Source organism: Prinia subflava, chromosome 2, assembly GCF_021018805.1.
Source record: "Prinia subflava isolate CZ2003 ecotype Zambia chromosome 2, Cam_Psub_1.2, whole genome shotgun sequence".
Taxonomy (NCBI): domain Eukaryota; kingdom Metazoa; phylum Chordata; class Aves; order Passeriformes; family Cisticolidae; genus Prinia; species Prinia subflava.
Genome location: NC_086248.1, coordinates 103,070,118 through 103,089,892, shown reverse-complemented (window position 1 = coordinate 103,089,892; position 19,775 = coordinate 103,070,118). Strand labels below are relative to the sequence as shown.

Below are 19,775 nucleotides of genomic sequence, written 5' to 3'. Positions count from 1 at the left end.
CAGCCTTTCCCCCAGGACCCAGCACCAGGAATTCTGTAGTGATTTGCTTCAAGGCATCAAGCACATCAAACCATGTTAATTATCAAAGCCTCATCACAGCCACTCCAGCTTTTAGTGGCTCCATTCCCCCACAGACAGGTTTTAAAAAATGCAAATCAGTCTTGGCTGTGGCTTAAAAAAAAAAAAAAAAAAAAAAAAAAGACATTAAACAAAATAAATAACAAAATAAATCTCTCAGCTTTCCTGCATGGTTTCATTCCTTATACTTCCTGAATGCTATCTGCAAATTCAAAAAAAGCAACCAGCAACTGTTATCTCAGTACCTCCAGAACAATTCACTTATTCCATTCACAACGTTTGGGAATTTTTAAACATACCTTAACTAAGCCAAAAATTTCAGAAGTTGTGACTATTTCTGTCCCTTCCTCTTCCTTTCTTCCCAAAATATTACAGAATTCCCACTGAAGGGCAGCTCAGGAGTGCCACATTTCCTACCATCCGAAGAGCAAATTTTATGGCTGGGTCAGAATAAAGCTGTTATTTCATGCACCAAAATTTCTACAAGTAATTGTGTACAGAGCTGTTGGGCTGCTCTTGGGAACTTCAGGTGTATCAACACTAGAAAAATTTTTTATAATTTATTCCACAGGACAAATCCCAGTCACATAAATAGAAGCTGGAAGCACCCACACACTGCCAGCTTTAAACAGGGATGCTAGAAGCATCACCAAAACTTCTTACATGCATGGAATGACATCCCTCTGTATCCATCAGATAAATGCACCATGATTACTACTTTAAACAACCAAAGCATGAACTCAGTGGGTTTAACACTTTGCTTCACAGAAGCGTTGTTACAAACACTGGTGTGGTATCTTAGAAATAAGACCAAGCACAATCTTGCCAATCACTCTGTGCCTATAGTTCAGTTTAAAACAATGGAAATAGTTTCTTCCTTCTCACAGGCACATTGCTGCCTGCTAGATTACACTGGCTGCATAATGAATTTAAGGAATCAGCATTATGGTATTCAGCCTATGGCTTAACTGTGATAAATAGTGCCTAAATCCTATTCATCTTGGTATATCACTCATTCTTTGGAGCACACATTACTATTTAGTCATCATTTTGTTTCCAAAGTGTCAGCAAACTTAGATAACTGCACAGGTTTTTTTTCTCCCTGAGTTATGTTGTGGTTCATTGATGAGTTTTAACTTCGTCTGCAAATTTTTTGTCTGCCTGTTTCCTGACAGCCGACTGTTATTTCTGCAAAGAAATGTTACTGTTAGAGCCCCTCGCACAGGTTTTCCTACTTGGTACTGAGATTTCTCTCCCAGGTGAGCTGAACTACTCACAGCAGTTAACAACAGTTGTAGAGTTCAGGAGTGCATGTTTAAGAGAAGTTTGAGGTGGGTTAGTTTTAAACAGGGGGAAAATACAAAACATCACCAGCAGCTGAACAAGACTCACAGGGGGTCTCAAATCCCTGCTGTGACCTGCCCAGAGCACCCAGGTGCTGCTATCTAAACTGAGCATTCCCTTATCAGCTGATTGGCCTCTCTTATGCTCCAAACATCTGAGCTTTTGCTTCTGAGCACTTTTTCAGACCCTCTTCTGCCAAGCTCCTCTTCCCCAGCCACCTCTTTTCTCTATGCTGCTCACATAGAACTCATTTCCAGTGGTGTCACTGACTGCAGCTCCCAATAAACAACTGCAGGTATATTTCTCCACACTGATCTTCTTAAAACTCCTGTCCCTGCTCCCTTCCTGCTCTATTTACTATCTCTATGCCTGCAGTAGAATTTTATTTTAGATTTTATTGTTATATAAGGCTTTGAAGAGTTGAATGTACCCACTCTCTGCTCCCACCCTTTGCAGAACAACTCTGTAACTACAAATTGGGAATTACTGTCTTGCTTGGGATAGTGAATATCTGGCATGGTTTCAAGTGCTGAACTCCATGCAAGAAAGTTCTAGCTTTTCTAATGTTCCTGAAACCACAGTGATTCCTCTGTAACTAGGAAAAAAAACCCAACAAACCCAGCACCAAGAAAGTGGCTAAGTCTTTATCTTGTGTCCCCCTACTCAAACACTGTCCCATTAACAATGCATTTCCTTGGTTGCATGACCAATTATTGTTCCCACTAAAGTCTGTGGCAGCATGTCAATGGAACATAAGTCAGTGCCTGCAGCACAGAACTTGTGTCTCTCCATTGTTTGTTTTGTTACCTCCTTGCCAAATCCCAGAGAATGCCAGGTCACCTTCCAGCTAGTGGAGAAACCCTGCGAAGCTGGGTATTGCTCTAATTCAGCCTGTCAGACTCAGAAAAGAATTGCTCCCAAAAATCCACAAGGGCATTGCCCTCCTACTTCTGGAACACACACCATGGTATGATGGACAAAATGTGCTTCTTGGTGCTGATCAATTGCCTATGAAACAAAAACATGGTTTAGAGCTTATTGCCCACTTTTGGAACAACACAAATGCAGGAAGAAATGTTGTAAGACTTTCTTATTTCCAAACTGCAGGAATCACAGGTGTTAATTCCTAACACCAAGGAGTTACTACAGCTATGGGAGAGCCCACAGTGCCTTTCATCAGAGACAGAGATGCTTGTCGGATTTTGAGCCAAAAACTACTCCTACTCCCCCATTAATGCTGTTTAGAGTGTAATTCTTCACTTCTGGGGTAAAAACAACTTCATCTCACAACTGATTTACAGTGTTATTCATCAGAAACTACTTTTAAATATTTATATTTGCACTTATGTATACTAAGTTTTACAGTAACATCATCTAACTGTGGAAGACAACTGGTCTCTTCCCAATTATTCAAACCATTCTGGAATTTTGATTGGTAAAACCTTCCAACCCACTCCTGGAGCCCTTTTAACCAAAAGTGAGGTTGCTCCTCCTTTGATCTTCCATGTCAGGATTTTTTACTCAATTATGCCAGTATTAATACCAAAATAATTGGGGCAAGTTTAGTTAAGTCCCTGTAGTGTTTTTTGAGGCAGAAATAACCTCTCTTTAATCCTAATGCTTCTACCCACTACACAACAGACTGTGAGGAGCCTTGAAGAAAGAACGATACTACAGAAATCCCAATTTACAGGATTACTTTTGTATAAACAGACTCTAAAAAAGAAATGATAGCACAGAGCAGTGTTTGCCCTCATCCCTCACTGCAGCATTCCCTTCACATCAGAGTGCTTGCAACAGCACAGAGCCATGCATTAATCAGGAAGCTCGAGTGACTAATCCAGTTCACTCTGTCTAGTAAGAGGATTCCAGCAGCAAACATGCCCAGTTTTCTAAGAAGGAAGCAAGCCAAGCAAGGCAGCTCCAGAGGACATCAAGAAAATAAGAAGTGACAGATTGGTGTCACCTAAGAGAAAGTACGGCAGGAGATGCCACCATGCTTTTCTCCACACAGAACTCAAGAAAGAGCAGGTCCAGCAGAACATCCCTGTTCTGCAAGGTTACATCATTCCTGATGAGGCACAAAGCTCTCCTTCTGCTCATGGCTTTGCCAAGGTTTTAATTTTTTATTCTTTAATCAAATACAAACGAACTCATACATTTCTGAAATGTCTGTCATTTAGGAGTTAAACTGATTTTAATTAACATGTCTAGCCTTTAGGCTTAATGAGGTGAATTTTCTTAAATTCTAGTGGAACACAAGTCGGGCACAACATTTTCCCCTCAAGAAAGTCAGCATTGTCCAAAATTCACAAATAACTTGTGGGAGTCCATTCCCACTATTTATTTCCAAGTCTCAACCCTTTTTAGATAGAAGCTATTAGGAGAACAGAATAGAAACTATAGATAGAAACTACTTCTATTTAAACAGAAACTATTTAGTGGAAAGTATTTCCACTTACAGAAGAATGAAGCTGGCCGACACATCATACATTCTTGCTGCACTGCATTTTGAAAAAATAAAATTCAGGGGTATCTATGGTCATAACTGAGTGATATTGGTATGGAGTACAAAAGAAAATACGTCTCAACTTAGTTTTGATGTCTAGTTATCCAACTGTTCTTGCTTTTTTTTTTTTTCTATCTTACCACTGGGATTCTTTGGCTCCTCAAAACCAATGATGTTCTCATTAAATCTAGAGACACTGCTCTGCTGTTCTGCACATACTGTACTTCCAAATGGGATGGCTTTGGACTCAGGACACTTTACCAGAATCTAAAGATTAAATAAAACGAGAAGATTAATGCCCACAGTGCCAGCCAAGGCTCCATAAGCTTCAGGAACACACCAACACATTACTTGCAGCACAGAAAAACGCTCTCTCTTCTCGTTTCCTCCCCCCAAAAAGTGAGCACTTTAAACAGCTGCTTCCCTCTTCTCAAATCTTGCGTTTCTAGGAGAGTTGCGGTAAAATTCCCAGGTCCTCAATAGCACCCAGCTCCACTTCTGGAACACATTAAAACAATTTTTGGCTGCTCTTCCTCTGTATCCAATGACCCTTTTGTTTTTTGCCTTCCTCTCTCCTTGTTCCTCAAAATATGAACAAAGCACATAGCTGGAAAAATCTTTGACTAAGAGGGTATTTTCTGCCAGGTAGCTCCAAGGAAAATGTAAACTACTTGTTAGGCAGGATACAGTTTTCTGAGAGGATGGAACAGTTACTGAGCTCCTGCTACACTTGAACTTTGACATTTACCATCAGCTGAACAAGAGCTATTGACCGCAACTTCAACAATGGGGGCTTGTGTATAATCACAAAACAATTCATAAGCAGCTCCTGCAAATTCTAGAAAGGAGATTTTATTGCTTAATGCAAAAGCCCAAATAAAATCAATTTCGTGGTGAGCAGAAATACCTTTCTAGGCACATCTTGCACTGATATAGAAGTGCAGTGCTTAAGTTAGGAAATGTCCTTCCTGAAATTCAAACCATAAGCTGTAGATGTGGTGCAGCTGCCTAAACTGACACCACCTACCCCAGGAACGGGGACAGGGCAGCCAGTGGGAACACCAGCTTTAGCATCCTCACAAAGTCTCCTGGAATATTCTAATCCTGACCCACAAGCACTGCAGGAGTGAGGATCTAGGTCTGATCCAGTCCTGACTGACTCCAGGGTGCCTGTGGAGATAGTTCTGGGTCCACAATAGATCAGACTTTGAGAATTTATTGCAAGCCCATGGCTCAGGATGGACTTCAGATGATGGATGTGGGTTCCACCACTCAGTCTTAACTCAGGAGCAAATACACATCCATAAGAAAAATCACTGAAATCTTCAATTTGAGAAAGAACATTAAAAAAGCAAAGAGATTAAAACATGCTTTATAGTCAGCATGGATGTAAGCTACAGGTAGACAAGGAAAAAACAGGGTGAGAGGCCACACATTTCATCACCTTGGAACAAGATTTATCTGAATTATTACAGAGAATATAAAACCAGAGCTGGTTAGATAATCCTCGTTTGAAACAATGTATTTATTTTAAATTACCACTATAATGTTATTAATTATCACAAAGAGCCTGGTCTATAACAGACTTGTTACACAGAACTCTCAAGTGTTCCAGTTCTGTAGTTATGTATTTTTGGTGAGATTACAAGCAGTAGAACATATATTTATTATTGTTTTTCATCTAAAATATGACTCACAGTGTAAAGATTAGGTACCATCTGTTGTATGTAACAAGTCTCATTGTGCACAAATAACCACCAGTGCCTCTAAGCTTTTATCTGTCTTTCAAAGCTGCAATGAATTAGATATTGGCATTTTAGACACAAAATGTTGACACTCATGGTGTAGACGTCTAACACAGTAACCAGGAATTCTTACTTGGTGGGAACAGGGAGCATTTATGTTTATCCCTAGTACAGAAAAGCATCCCAATGCTCTTGTGACATTTGACGGAGGCACAGAAAGTATCATGCAGCAGAAATGTCAGAGTTTTGTGCTTAGTGAGGTTCCCTCCTTTTAGTATCTAGTGTTGAAATCCGAGAAGTCAAGCTTGGAAATCTCCTTTTCATTGGAAAAATTTGTTTTATCGATGCGGGAACTTGGGCTTCCAACTCTGCTCAGCCAGGATTTCCTGCAGGAAAAATAAAAGAGGGTTGGCAGATAAGGAACTGCACATGTGGGTGTTATTCTCCGTCATGCCTTCACTCACTTTTCCTTTTTTAAGAGCCATAAAAAGCATCTTTCAATAAGGAAATTACCCCAAATCTGTTCATTTCTGTTTTCACTCCCTTTCTCCTTTAAAAGCAAATCACACTCTTTAAAGGTATCAGTGTTTCCAGAGGGTTTACATAAAAACACAGCTGACAAAAAGGCTAAAGCAGATTTACTACAATGATCCCTTCTAAACACTATTAATAGCATTCCAATAGGTATAATTACCTTTGCAGATTCAATACTATGCTTTTAGCAAGGACCTACAAACCATTGATAACTGAAAAGTTCCAGGAAAACACAATCCCAACAGCCAGTTTGCTCACTGTTGGCAACTAAAAGAATGGGGACTGGAAAGGAAGGAGTTCAAAACCAGCAAAAAGACATCAATTATGTCAGAGCAATATTGATTTGTAATAAATACTGAATGTTATACTGGATAACTGGATACCCAAACACTGGAAATGCAGCAGGTGAGTGCTTACACAGAGGTTTATTTACAAAAAAATACTTGGCCAGTATTTTTGGTTGTACTAAACTCCCAGAAGTAGAAAAGAGAAAGTATTTTATTGTACCATATTGAAGGAAAAATATCTTTCCACACAAATAATTTTTTGGAGTGAGTATAAATATTTAACTGATTACTATTAAAAAGAAATATTCACCTAAATTCTGATTTGAAAATAATAGGAGCTATCTTATTAAGAGTTATGCTAATTAATCCTTTGCAGAATCATACTGAGCATTGTAAACTGCAATATTCTGGCATTGAGACCTAATTCTGATGTCTTTATAATGAGAATCATGCCCAGAAATTACTTACCTTGAGCCAGTTGTGTTTCTCCATCTGAGATGCATAAACACAACTTGCTAGAGACCTTACACGCAAGATTTTTTTAAAAAGCAGTTCTTGACACCAGAAAACATGGCAGAACATCTCAAGGGGCTTCACTGGCTCCCAGAGACAAATAATTTCCCTGTGACTCACAGATTGGTCTCATCACTGGCACGGACAGCTCTAAACTTGTATTCAATGTGACTCGACCAATAAAACAGAGCTTCTGTATGGAAAAGCTTCCTACAAAATAGCAACTAGATCCAGGTATCCTATCTTCCAAGTGTGACTTGCTTTATTTTAGCACAGAGAAATTAAAATATGTCAGATGTTTCCACATCTTTACACCTCTTGTTCTTTGCTGCATGTTGTAAACAACATCCCTTCCTGCCTTAGATGAAGCCCCTCCAGTAAGGAATACAACACAGGAATAAGAGTCCAGGAGTAAAACAGGACAACACAACTTCCCAGTTCTGCTGGAAGCCTCAAGGCAGAGGGGATATTTCAACAGAAGGAAACAAACCTCAGGACAGACCAGTCCCTTTTGTTTCATATTCAGAAAAAAGCCTGAAAATGGTTCTTGTTTATTTACCAGGAAAGTCTCTAATAGTTGGGTGTTGTTGAGTGAGAAAAAAGAACATGTATTTGAAATACTGAATTAATCTCCTAAAAATAGTATAATTTGTTTTTAAAGTAACGTGATAGTTTGTTCACTATTTCCTTTTTTTCTTCCCATTTCGAAGGTGAGCTTATCCTGGACAAAACCAAAAGGAACATACTCCTTGTCCAGCCTTCACATCAAAAATTCATCCCTGGGTGCTTCCAAATCCCAAGATCTGCTGGGTGAAGAAATAACTACAGATTGTGACCAGAGCAGACAACCCATTCTCAGCTCCACATACTCTTTCTCACATGAATAAGGATGAAGCACAAATTATGAAAACCCAATTAGAGCAACCCAGCTCCATGGAAACTTTTTACAGGATGTGTGTGCTATTCCTTATTTAATGCAGGAGGAAGCAGAGGAGGCAATACCTGGAAACTGCACAACTTTAGAGCTCAGCTCTGCATCAAGGGAACTTCCCTCAGCCATCTCCCTCTCTCTGCTCAAGTGACAGCCCAGCCACCAGCACTATGAAGAAGCACATTTTTTACAAGCCAAGAAAGCAGAAAATCAGTATTTCCTAGAAGTTAAATGTCATTTCCAATCTCATCATTACCAGGAGTATTTTAAAAAATGGTTTTAACTTATGAGTATCCAGATCAACAGTGAAGAAAAGGCTCTGCACCCTCCTCTTGCTTCACTCAGCCTTCTCAAATCCCATTCACCTCAGATCTCTTCATGTGTACAGAGATGAGCTACAACTACTTGCATTTGGAGTCCTAGCTTGTCATTTATAGCATCCATGTTAAAATTCACTGCTCCTTCCCACTTCTCCTCAGGAGTGCAAAGACTCCCTCCCCCTCACTCATCTGAAGCAAATGAGGACATTGCTGAGAGGACACAGCTTACTCTTGTTTTAAAGGATTTATTCCCAAAGTGACTGCCCCAATGAATCCAGAAAAAGAGCTAACCTCTAAATAGCCATTTTTGACCATGTTTAATTTCATGGAACAGTTTAGGTTGGGAGGGACTTAAAACCTATCAAGTGCCACCCCCTGCCATAGGCAGGGACACCTTTTATCCCACTTATCCCGAGTTGCTCTAAGACCCATCCAACCTGGCTTTGGACACTTCCAGGGATGGGGCTACCACAGCTTCTCTGAGCAACCTGTGCCAGGGCTTCATCAGCCTCACAGAGAAAAATTCCACCCAAATATCCCACCCAACCTTGCCCTCTGTCAGTTTGAAGCCATTCCCCCTTGTCTTGTCATTCTATTCCCTTGTAAACAGTTCCTCCTCAACTCAAGCACTGAATGCCTATGAAGTCACTCTTGGCCATGCCCTGATCCCACTGAATTGTGGATAACCATGGATTTCTGAGTTACACAACCTCCCTGTCCAAGGGCGAAGCCAGTGGTCCTGAAACAGCTTCCCAACCAAACCACACAGCTTCCCTATCCTCATGTTCATGGGGGATACTCCTAGGAGCTTAAAGCAATTGAATCTGACACTCTTTCCCTTCTCTCCCTTCATTAACTAAAACAAACCTTGCTACGAGACACTGCCTTGCCACCTAGGCAACAGAGCCTTTTCCACTCCACACGTTCTTGGAAAACAACATCCAAAGAGCTGGGTTTGCACTATCCCAGTTTATATATTTGTGGAAACAGCCTAGCTATGCACAGTATTCCAAGCAGGAAAACACTCCTACCTGTTAACTTGGCAGAATGGAGCCTGACTCTGGTATCTTGAGAGCTCCCTGGAAAAGCTATTTAAGGAGTTACACCTCTGTAACTCAGGACAACCACAGAATCCGAGGTTGGAAAAGAACTCCCAGATAGACTCCAACCTTTGACCAAATACCATCTTGTCAACTAAACCATAGCACTAAGTGTCATCATTAATAATAATAATAATAATTAATAACACTGTCACAGCCCTAAAACTCACAGTGCTTGAAATACTACAATAATGTGTAACTTTGAGTTCCTGAATAATGTTTATTTTTTAACTCCAATCTCTGCTATGAAACAGATCTCTCTAAAAAAACCAGCTTGCTTGGCGCTATTCTCTGAAGTATTTTGTTACAATATGAAAATGACTCCTGCAATAGTTCAATAGTTCATTTTTTGTATGCAAAAAGACAAACTTTTATCCTGATATTGGAGAAATTTTACTGTCTGTGGTGCTAGGAAAGGACCTGGAAATGCCCTCCAGCATTAATACATGAGGAACCAGGAATGGGTTAGGAATATGTTCCTCTCTCTTCACCTCAAGCACAGTGTCACTTAAGTGGAACAGGAGAAACCTGTGCTTTTATTTAGAGGATGAGAAAATAATGGCACTGGCTTGTTTACACTTTATTTCTCTTTGTTTAGGATAAAATACTGCAAGAGAATGTTCATTTTTGAAGATTATATTTACATCTGTGACAGCATATAGATGAGGCTTGCAAATATTTATAAAATCCTAGCAATAAAAATATTGCTGCCTTTTGCAACAGCACTGTCCAATTTTCACAAATCCTGATATTTCCACATTTGCAGAAGAAATGTAGAATTCTCTCTCATGGCTGTCTGGCTTCTGAGCTTTTGGGAAGAACTTTAGCCACAGTTTTCAAGCTTTACTCTGTAATCTTTAAGGCCAGGAACCTTTACTCAAAAACCTTTGTGTTTATAAACCCCAATTCCTCTGCATAAAGACACCTCCCATCTTTCCCTCCCCAGCTTACTGCAGAGCCATTCCTCTTGTCCCTACACCTCTGCTGCTCCTACCAGGAAAAATAAGTAATTTATTTATATGGGTTTCTTGATGTGAAAAAGTAGCAGGAAGAATAAAAACCCTGGTAAAAAAGTGTGTTACGAACACTGGGATTTGAGACCAAGGCAAAGTACAAGGGAGGGGAATTTTAACCCCCTGATTAGGACAGGCCCACCAGAGCCCACCACATCCAAGCCAAGTGAGGGGTTACTCCAGAGGATTAAAGCAAGGAAGCAAAAGCAGCAGGATTGAAGGATACAGACCAACCAGTGCGTGGCTGGAAATAAAGGGACCTGCTGAGGCATGGGCATGGTGGCCCAGAATAGAGCTGCAGCCTGGAGGTGCTTGGGAGCCTGGCTGCTCCGTGCATCCCAACAGCAGGAATGCCTCGGCCCATGGGGTATTTAACACAAGGTCTGGAAGTGTTTTAGGAAGGAGAGAAAGGTAGTTAATCAAAACTGGTGTTTGATTCTGTTTTTAAACACAGCTGTCAGATGAATGTGTTTAATTTGTTTATATTTCTTCCTTCCCCGCTGCACTCAGGGGCAGCATTTCCCTTGGGAATCCACAATGAGCTTTTCCTTGAAGTATATGGGAAAGGATGTCAACAGCAAGGGCAGATTAGCAGGATGTGAGATTCTACAGATATGGGATACAGCCCTTACTAAGCCTCAAAAACAGATTTTGGTGGTGAATTTCTATCTATAAACTTGAGAAAAGTGACTTATATGTTAATCATCACATTCTGTATGGTATTGGCAAGGCTTTCTTAATGTCAAAGTGATCATGGTCAGTTTCATCAGGAGAGAATTTGGCTCTATGTACCTCACATTTACTCTGACACTGGTATCTTATCTATGTTAAATGTCCTCACCTATTACTTTGAAGAGGAGGAATTATCCCACAATGACAGAAACCAAGCCTGGAGTTGTTTTGGTTTTGTCGTATACAATGCCAAGATCTGTTGTGCATTTTCCTGCTAATCATCATGGTAATCTTCAAGGAGGATTTAATAATTTCAACATGAGATCATAAGTATATTTTTATTAAAACTTATCAGCATACCTCTTTGTTTAGGCCTTGTTAGGCAAGTCACTTTTGGCTTCTTTTAGAGATCTTATCAGAAAAATCTCAGCAACACTGCAGTCATTTGTTCCAAAGTAAAGGAGTGAAAAGTAAACCCAAATTCAGCCATTCCAGTAACTCAAACAAAGCTTTTATGTCCACACTGACCTAGAGAAAAGTAGGAGACAAAGGGAACTTCCAGTTAAGCTTGTGTCTTGTCTCCCAGTGCAGTAAACATCCCAGGAAGTCAGCAGAAGCCAAAAGGCCCATTGTGTTTTCTCTCCGGAATCTGTCTGCCCCTACAGGGACGCTTGGCTCCCCAGGCTGACTGGCAATTTTGGCTAAGCCCACCCATTGCACAGAATGCCACTCAAGGTTCTCTGCCATTCCACATCTATTAAACCCAAGGCCACAAGAAGCTTAAATAAGGAGTTACTGTTGCTGTTGGGGCACCAACAAACGAAAAGCTCTTTCTAAAGCTCAGCAGACATCACCCAGATAAGACTGAACAAGGACTAAAGGACTTCAGCCTCTGACCAACTTCACCCATCAAAATGTTAATCAAACCCTTACATTGGCCATTTCAGAGCCATAATGAATCATCACACTTGACCAGCTCAGCTTTACTTCAAACCCATGTCCTTACACAGCCTGGCAGAAATCCAAGAGCCACGAGTCCAGCTGACCAACACAGTCAGGAATTTGAAAGACAACACTTCCCTGTTCTGCAGTCCCAAGGCTCAGCCAGACACAAAAGCCACGAGGAATAACACCCACATTTCCACACTTGCTGCATCTCCTCAGAGGAGACATTTACACTGAAAAATAATTTATTATTATGCAAGAACTAAAAATAATGCCAGGCCAAACCAGAATGAATTCCTTGAAGCACCACTGGGATTCTATTTGCCTCAAAAGTCTCACTTACTTTACAAATGTCTGCATAGTTAAAGGACCGGGAAAAAAAGTTATTCACTGAGAAGTTGCCATTTCCAATTACAAAAGTCTTAAAGGAATGCATCAACACTTTTAAAGCATCCTTTTGCAGAGCTCTGAGCAAGTCTGAGGGCAAATATTTAACATTTTCAGTGTTGTAGTGACTGCACATAAATTTAGCTTTTCCTAGAATGCCTCTGTTGGAATCTTTCACAAGCTAACAAGGTTGGCCTACAACTAAGAATTTCGGGGTTCTTTTTATCCTTAGTTTGCAGAAGAGTTTTGATTTTATTTTTGTCAAGCATTCAGCCAGCTCAGCTCTATTTTTTCCCTGATTTTATACTATGTGATCTAATTCGTTAATTTAAATTGCACACTTTCCAAGGAAGCAGTTACACCCCCCCTTTTAACCTCCCACCTCCAACTGCTTTTTTTAAAGCCACTGTGATATAACACAGTAGACATTTCAGAATATAAGAGCAACAAGAAAATGTTTTAAATACGTAATATTAGAGAGCACAAGTGCTCAGGAAAACATCTGGTGGATTCCACTAGCTAATAGTCTGCTTAAATTTTATAAGCTGAGAAAATTTGAGCTTTATCAAGACTTATTTTCACAATGATCTATTTTTTGGTATTGCAGATATAGCTCCAACAAGCAGAAAGCAAAAAACTAACATAAGGATGTGACAGGGATTCTGCTCTTGATTTGACAAGAGCTCCTTGTGGTTTCCAGCACACCAGAGCACAGAGGTGCATCCAGCAGGGTGTGTTTACAAGGCAGGGAACACTGCACCTGTCATCCACAGGATGCAAACGCAATATTCCCTGGAAAGCAGAGCAAGGACTAGGATATCTATTATTTATTGTTTCCATCATATATCCCCCCCAAGACCCTCTGGCTGCTCTGCCTTAAGGTAAAGCTCCAGACACAGCAGCCTGAGGCAGGAGGGGCTCCAGGATGGGATGTGCCAGGCTGTGTCTTAGAGACCTTATGGAAGCAAACACCCCTTTCCACACTCACATCCCAAGGAATTGTAGTCCACTTACAGTAAGAAAGTAATTTTCCTTCTTCAACACATTGCTTCTTTATCATGTTTTTCTTATGACTTAATCTGTATTCAAAATACCATTTCTGGCAGACCTAACCTCAATTTCATTTTTCCCTGTCTCTCCAAGTTCCATGAAGTTATCCTTTCACTCTCTGCAGGCAGGTATTAAACACCCTCACACTAATGAAGCCATTCAAGCCCAGTTCTGAAACCACTCCAACAGGAGGGATGCTGGATAGATCAGCTGAGATATCAGAATAAAAGCCAAATATAACTCAGCCAAAGCTAATTGATTTCCCCAAAGTCTACACTGCAACATCTAATTGTTGGACTTTACACTTTCTATTAATCTTTTAAAAATAGGCAGAAAAGACTTTTTCACCTTAGCATGCTGAGAGCAAAGCCCATCCCGGGGTCCATGGACTGTCACTATGGATATACTCACGGAGGAAAAATAAACAGACAAAGTTCCTAGCTATTTAAAGAAGCCATCAGAGCATGAAGTATCCCAGTTCAATGTTGCTTTGTGTAAAAAAATTGTTAAACAAGGCTTTTAATATGTAATGAAATGAGATCCGATATGTGTTCTTGGTGTTCAGTGTTGTACTATGCTGTGTTTTTATTAAACCTCATTTTCAGAATATTTACCTGAAAACATTCTCCTGTTTATCTGGAACAGTGATAAAATGAACGAATCAAGAAATAGATTTCTTTGAATCATTTTTCCTATAAAATGAAACCAGACTGGAAATCCCAAAATCTCACCTTCTCAAGGCAGCTCTGGAACTCCCTACTTGAAGTTACCACTTACAGAAAACAAACCAGATTGATTTTATTATCATTGAGGGTAACTGGCTTCATCTTTCCACCTTAACTTCCCATGGGTTTGGACATTTTCCTGCTCATTCCAAATCTGCCCATTAACAGTACATGACTTTGGCAGTGAGAGCTTCAGACTTCAAAAAATCAGAATAAAATCAGAATTCTACAAAAGGCAGTATCTTATTTCTACTAAAGTCAACAGCATCTTGAATGTACTAAAGTCAACACTTACTGGGGACAGGGAGATAGACCTGATGTCTGCTTTTACAAAATTTAAACATACAACTACAACTACAGAAGAAAGAAATATCAAAATCAAAAGAAACCCTCTTCGAAAGACTATTTCATACTATTTAAGTATTCCAAAAGAAGTCTTGTTAACAACTATTAATAAAGTACCTTGTCCTGCAGGAATTTTTAATTTTGTTGTTTATGCCTCATAATTCCTTAATATACAGCAGGTTTTGATATTTTGTGAGATGCTTGGTAAGAAGAGAATTATTGGCCAAGCATAAATACATTCCTAAACTTCCTTCCATTTTTCCTTCAAGCTTCAGGGGCCGTCAAGAACTATCAAACATCTCATTTGTTTTCTGTAATTTATGCCATTTTCTTTTTTTTTTCCCTTCCCCTTTTTTCTAAGTTTCCTTCTGCTTGGACAGACCTGTTCCTGATGGCTTTCCCATGGAGTCTGGCTGCTGCAGGAGCTACATGGATTGGGATGTGAATTGAGAACTACAAAAAAATCCTAGAAAACCAGAAATCTAACTAGTGGCTCATTTTACTGAAATTTATGTACAAGTACTTCAGAAAAATCTTCAACTCATTTCACAGTCATCTTGGAGCTCCTTGGTGCTTCCAGTGACAAAGATTTCAAAAGGCAGGGAGCTGAAACCCTCATACTGAAGACACAGAGGCATTCCTAGAATAAAACCTCTCAAAAGGCAAGCTCAAGCTCTTTGATTTTGCTCATGGTTTATTTGAGCATTTCTAAGGATACAGAGAATAAAAGATATTTTCAGGTTTTGGCAACACCAACACCTTCGAAGCAAAACAACAAAAGTAATAATTTATAGGAGGAATTATGCAAACTTCCAAATATTAGCAGTGTATGATTGGGGGAACTGCTGTGAAATAATAATTTCACAAAATTCATGTCAGAACAGTTCATGTCATCATGCTTTTTATAAAAACAAGCTGCCTGGCTGTACAGAAAAAACAGTCCAAACACTATATAAATCATATCAGTTAAATATGAACTTCACAGCAGCTGCACTGAAATTCAGGACAGAGCATGTGTGGGATGAAGAGAGTGGCTAGACCATAGATCTGACTCCAGATAAAGGCACTAAAAGCCTCCAGGAATTCCCACTCTGAGATAAGGAGTTGTATGGATATTTATGATGATATGGCAGATTTTACCACCAAACAGATGTAACTGAGATCAGGAAGGAGCTCAAGCACCCATCACCTCTGTGAGTCACATTCCAGGCTCTCAGACTGGGTACCAGCAAAAGGAGGAATCACTGGAAGTCTTTCTAAAGGTACAGAAACATCATTTCATCCTTTATAATCTCACCAAGCAGGAATAATCGCCATTTCATTCAGCACAGCACGAAGACACAAGTGCAAAGTCAGTCCCATTTCTTACATCATGCTGAATCCTTCTCCTGTGTTTGGAGAAATGAGTGGTTGCTTATTCTTGGGGAATTTTCATCAGCAAACACACATGCAAAGACATCTGAAGCAGCATAAGTGCTGCTACTGTGTAAATAGATCCTACTGAGAGCAAATCTGCATTTATACCTGAAGTAAAAATATATATAAAAAGCTAATCTTGACTGTGACAACTCCACACAGAATATATTCTCAACAACATATAGGTTTCCAATTCCAAAGACATTAATTTTAAAACAAGCCATCCTTCAAACTCTTGGCTACCAATCACCAGAGCACATTTCTCTTGAACAGACATACTCAATTATTTAGGCAAACCGAACTCCTCCAGGAGACTGGAAATCCTGGCACTGGGAAGTCAACAGATGTCAGAACCCAGTCAGCAAGAACTTCTAGGAATTCATTAGCCAGTGAACACCTGTAATGCTGATTCCAAGCATTAAACACACATAATGCCATAAACAACCTAATACAGAGCTGCTGAATCAGTTTTCTTTGCAGTGCAGGGCATTTGGCCATAGAACTTGACAAATCATTAAATAAGTATTTCAAATCACATCAATCACTTTCTTGCCCTTGTATTAAATTCTGCGCATGGACTGTGGAGCCCAAATAAAGAACCTTGCATTACAAGTTCAGAATTCCCACACGGAACTTGGCTCCTCAGCTCCTTTGCTACAGGACAAACAGCACAAGTGTGCCTGCAAGTCAAGAAATGCATCTCTGCCAGAGAACAACTTTCCCCCATAATATAAAGCAGCAAAAAGGATTTTTATTTAATTAAAACATCTGTTTTGGCTTTACTTAGTACAGGACATCACAGGCATGCCTATATGTTTATTTGTTAACTGAAATAACGGAAACGAGTTCAGGATTCAAATACTGACAGATCTACTATTGTGATGTAAATCTTTCTGTTCCTTCATTCTCCTTTAACTTGATGATAGAAACAACCTTCTCTTTATGTCATATTGCTTATTTATCTCTATATTGATACAGTATGTAGAAAGATACTACAACATTTCCTTAATTTTTAACCATCTCAAATAGATAAACCTCCACATTTCAGCTTTAAATCACTATTTTCACCCAATTTTTAACTGTTGGACATTTTTAATGACTTACCTTTCCCAACACTGGAAGACAAGGCCCCGAAATTCATAAATACTGATGGGTCCATTTCTTAAGGGTCCTTTATCTTCAAGCTGTATGTCAAGAATCAGTTCAGTGACTGCCTAGGAAACCTAACCACTACAATAATTTTCTACTCTGCATATTAATTTATAAATATTTTTAAGCCAAGAGTCTGATCCCCTACAAATACATCCAAACAATTGGTAATATAGCTAACTCAAGGATTAAGTCTACCAGCTCAAGAAATCTGGTCTGAGCTTCTCAGACAAAGAAATGCAGCAGGAACTTCAAGGGGCAACACCTCCAGCTAAAAAGCAACATGATTACAGTTGAGGTCCAGAATATTTCATTAAATATTAATATCTCCTGCTTTGCCTTGCTCCTGCAGCAGCAGCAAAAGGATAAACACAGAGAGAAAAACCTGCCCAGTTAATCAAATTGTAGGTGCTGGTAAAAAAAAATCAAACTTTGACTCCTCCACCTGTGTTTAGAGATTGAGAATGAGTGCTCTGAATTGCTGAAGCAGATTTTCTTCAAACTCCACAGCACTCACAGATCCAAAATGCTGGATGGCTCCCAAAAATTGGTAATGGGATGACAGTTCCCTTTCACAAAACACAGATCACTGATTTTATTAGGAAAAGACACATTTGTCCCAGATATACAACTGATACACGGCTGGGGTGACCAGCAGACACCAGTTTGACCAAACCCTGAAGCAACAGGGCAGAAAATAAAACCTCTTTACTCCATCTAACACATTTACAACCCTGACAAGACTAATTAGAAAACAAACAGGGAGAACCCTAAGGAGAACAAATTACCAGAACAGAAATCTATGCATAAACAATTCAGGCCTTTATCTGCAAGTATAATTTTAACACAATTACGTTTACCACACACATGGGACAAAAACAGTTGTGTGGCTGTAGCTCTAACATGAACTATACGCAGCTCAAAGCTGCCACATTTAAACAGAGCATCCACACAACTCTGACGGAAACCTGGCTGAACGGCAGATCCAAACAGAGACACTAAAGGGGTGCAGGGAACACTTAATTCAGAATAAGGAGTAGCTTTTCCACTCAGTTTTATGTGGCTAAGTCTTTTTGTCTCTCCCATTTTTGTGTCTTTACCACCCTTACAAATCAAGGCTCCCTTGCCGTATCTACAGTTCATTGCACACCTTAGGTGCCAGCTGTATGTTCCCAGCATTCTGCTTGGCAGCACAATGTTGGCTTAGGAACTTGGCAAAATGGACACATGAAACCTAGGAAACTGGTTTAGAGTAGAATTAAATGTGGCAGAGTAAGTATGAACAAGACCAGCGTGCCTAAATCTGCACAGATCAAGGCAGAGCAACAGCTGTCCACAACAACCAAGCTTCACATCCTCTGGTTTTATGCTTGAAACAGCCACAATGTGCATCAACATTGGCAGAATCAGAATCCCAGGGTGGGTCAGGTGAAAATGGATTACAGTGGCTCAGTCCCACCATCCCAGAGCACACGACACAGAATTGTATCCAACTGGTTCTCGAACATCTCCAGATAGGGAAACTGTTCCAAGAAGTTCTTCCTCCTGTCCAGGTGGAATCAGTTCCTGCCTGTTCATCTTGTGCCATGCCCAGGTCACCTGGAACAGAGCCTGGTTCCTGCATGCAGGGACACCCAGGGCTGAGGGCCCCTCTCAGCTGGGGCCCGCTGGAGGCTGAACAGCCCCAGCTCCCTCACTCCCTCAGCCTTTTCTGGGCACGGAGATGTTCCTGGCCCTAAATCATCTCTGCAGACATCACTGGCCCTGCTCCAGGAGCTCCCTGTGCCTCCTGTCCTGACGGGCCCAGGACTGGACACTGCACTCCAGATGTGCCTCCCAGGGCTGGGCAGAGGGGCAGAATTCCCTCCCTGACCTTCTGGGAATGCTCTTCCAGTCCATCCCAGGTCCCATTTGCCTTCCTGGCACCCCGAGCACTGCTGATCAGGGATACCTTGGTGTCTACTAGGATCCCCAGGTCCTTCTCCACAGAGCTGATTTTCAGCAAGCTGGCAGGAAAAGTCTATGGAGAATGAGGGCACCACCCCAAACCTCCTGAGGAGGTTCCTTGGCTGCTGAGGAGTCTGTAGGAAGCAGAGACAGAACAGCTCCAGTGTGTGAGGGGACATGAAGTGACAGGTGACAAGGACCAAGCTTTCCTTTTGATCCTTATCCTCACACATGGAAGAGAATCAAAGAACTGGGTATACTTTCCACTCCCGTGCCTCTATAAAAATCATTTTGTAGGCTGCTCCAAAGCAACAGAGCTTAAAGCTGGGGATTTTTATGTAAAACGTGATACAGAAGACCTAAATCTGTTCCATGATGTTACTATGCAACATTCAAACTGCACCCTTTCCTGATACATTTTTAAAATAAATCCAGTTTCAAAGAAAATTCCAGGTCCCAAGCAATTACTTATTACTTACAGTTCTTCAGGGCACTTCAGTGAATCCTGGGAGAGATGATGTTTGCTAAGGAACGCAAAACACTTCCCTTATGGCAAAATTCTTTCAGACAAAGAAACTGTTGCTGGCTAGAGAATACAAATCATCCCAGCTCATCAAAAGGATTTTTTGTAAAGCAAATTATTCTTCATTAATTATTACTTTATATACATTCACCACTTTTAGCAGATGTTTCACACCAATCTGTGTCTCTTGAACTGATATTCAACCCTATGAAATAACACAAAATAAATGAGGCATAATTGTG

The 19,775-nt window shown here is 40.3% G+C and overlaps 1 protein-coding gene across 1 annotated transcript in view; it reads right to left on the bottom strand.

Annotated features, from left to right (window-relative positions):
• Positions 1-4,045: 4,045 nt before the first annotated feature.
• The window catches only part of ACYP2 (acylphosphatase 2), a 34,092-nt gene continuing 18,362 nt past the window's right edge, over positions 4,046-19,775 (bottom strand). The window contains exon 4 of the mRNA XM_063391351.1: positions 4,046-6,062. Within this exon, the coding sequence (XP_063247421.1) occupies positions 5,948-6,062 (115 nt within the window). The 3' untranslated portion in view covers positions 4,046-5,947. The remainder of the gene's footprint in view (positions 6,063-19,775) is intronic.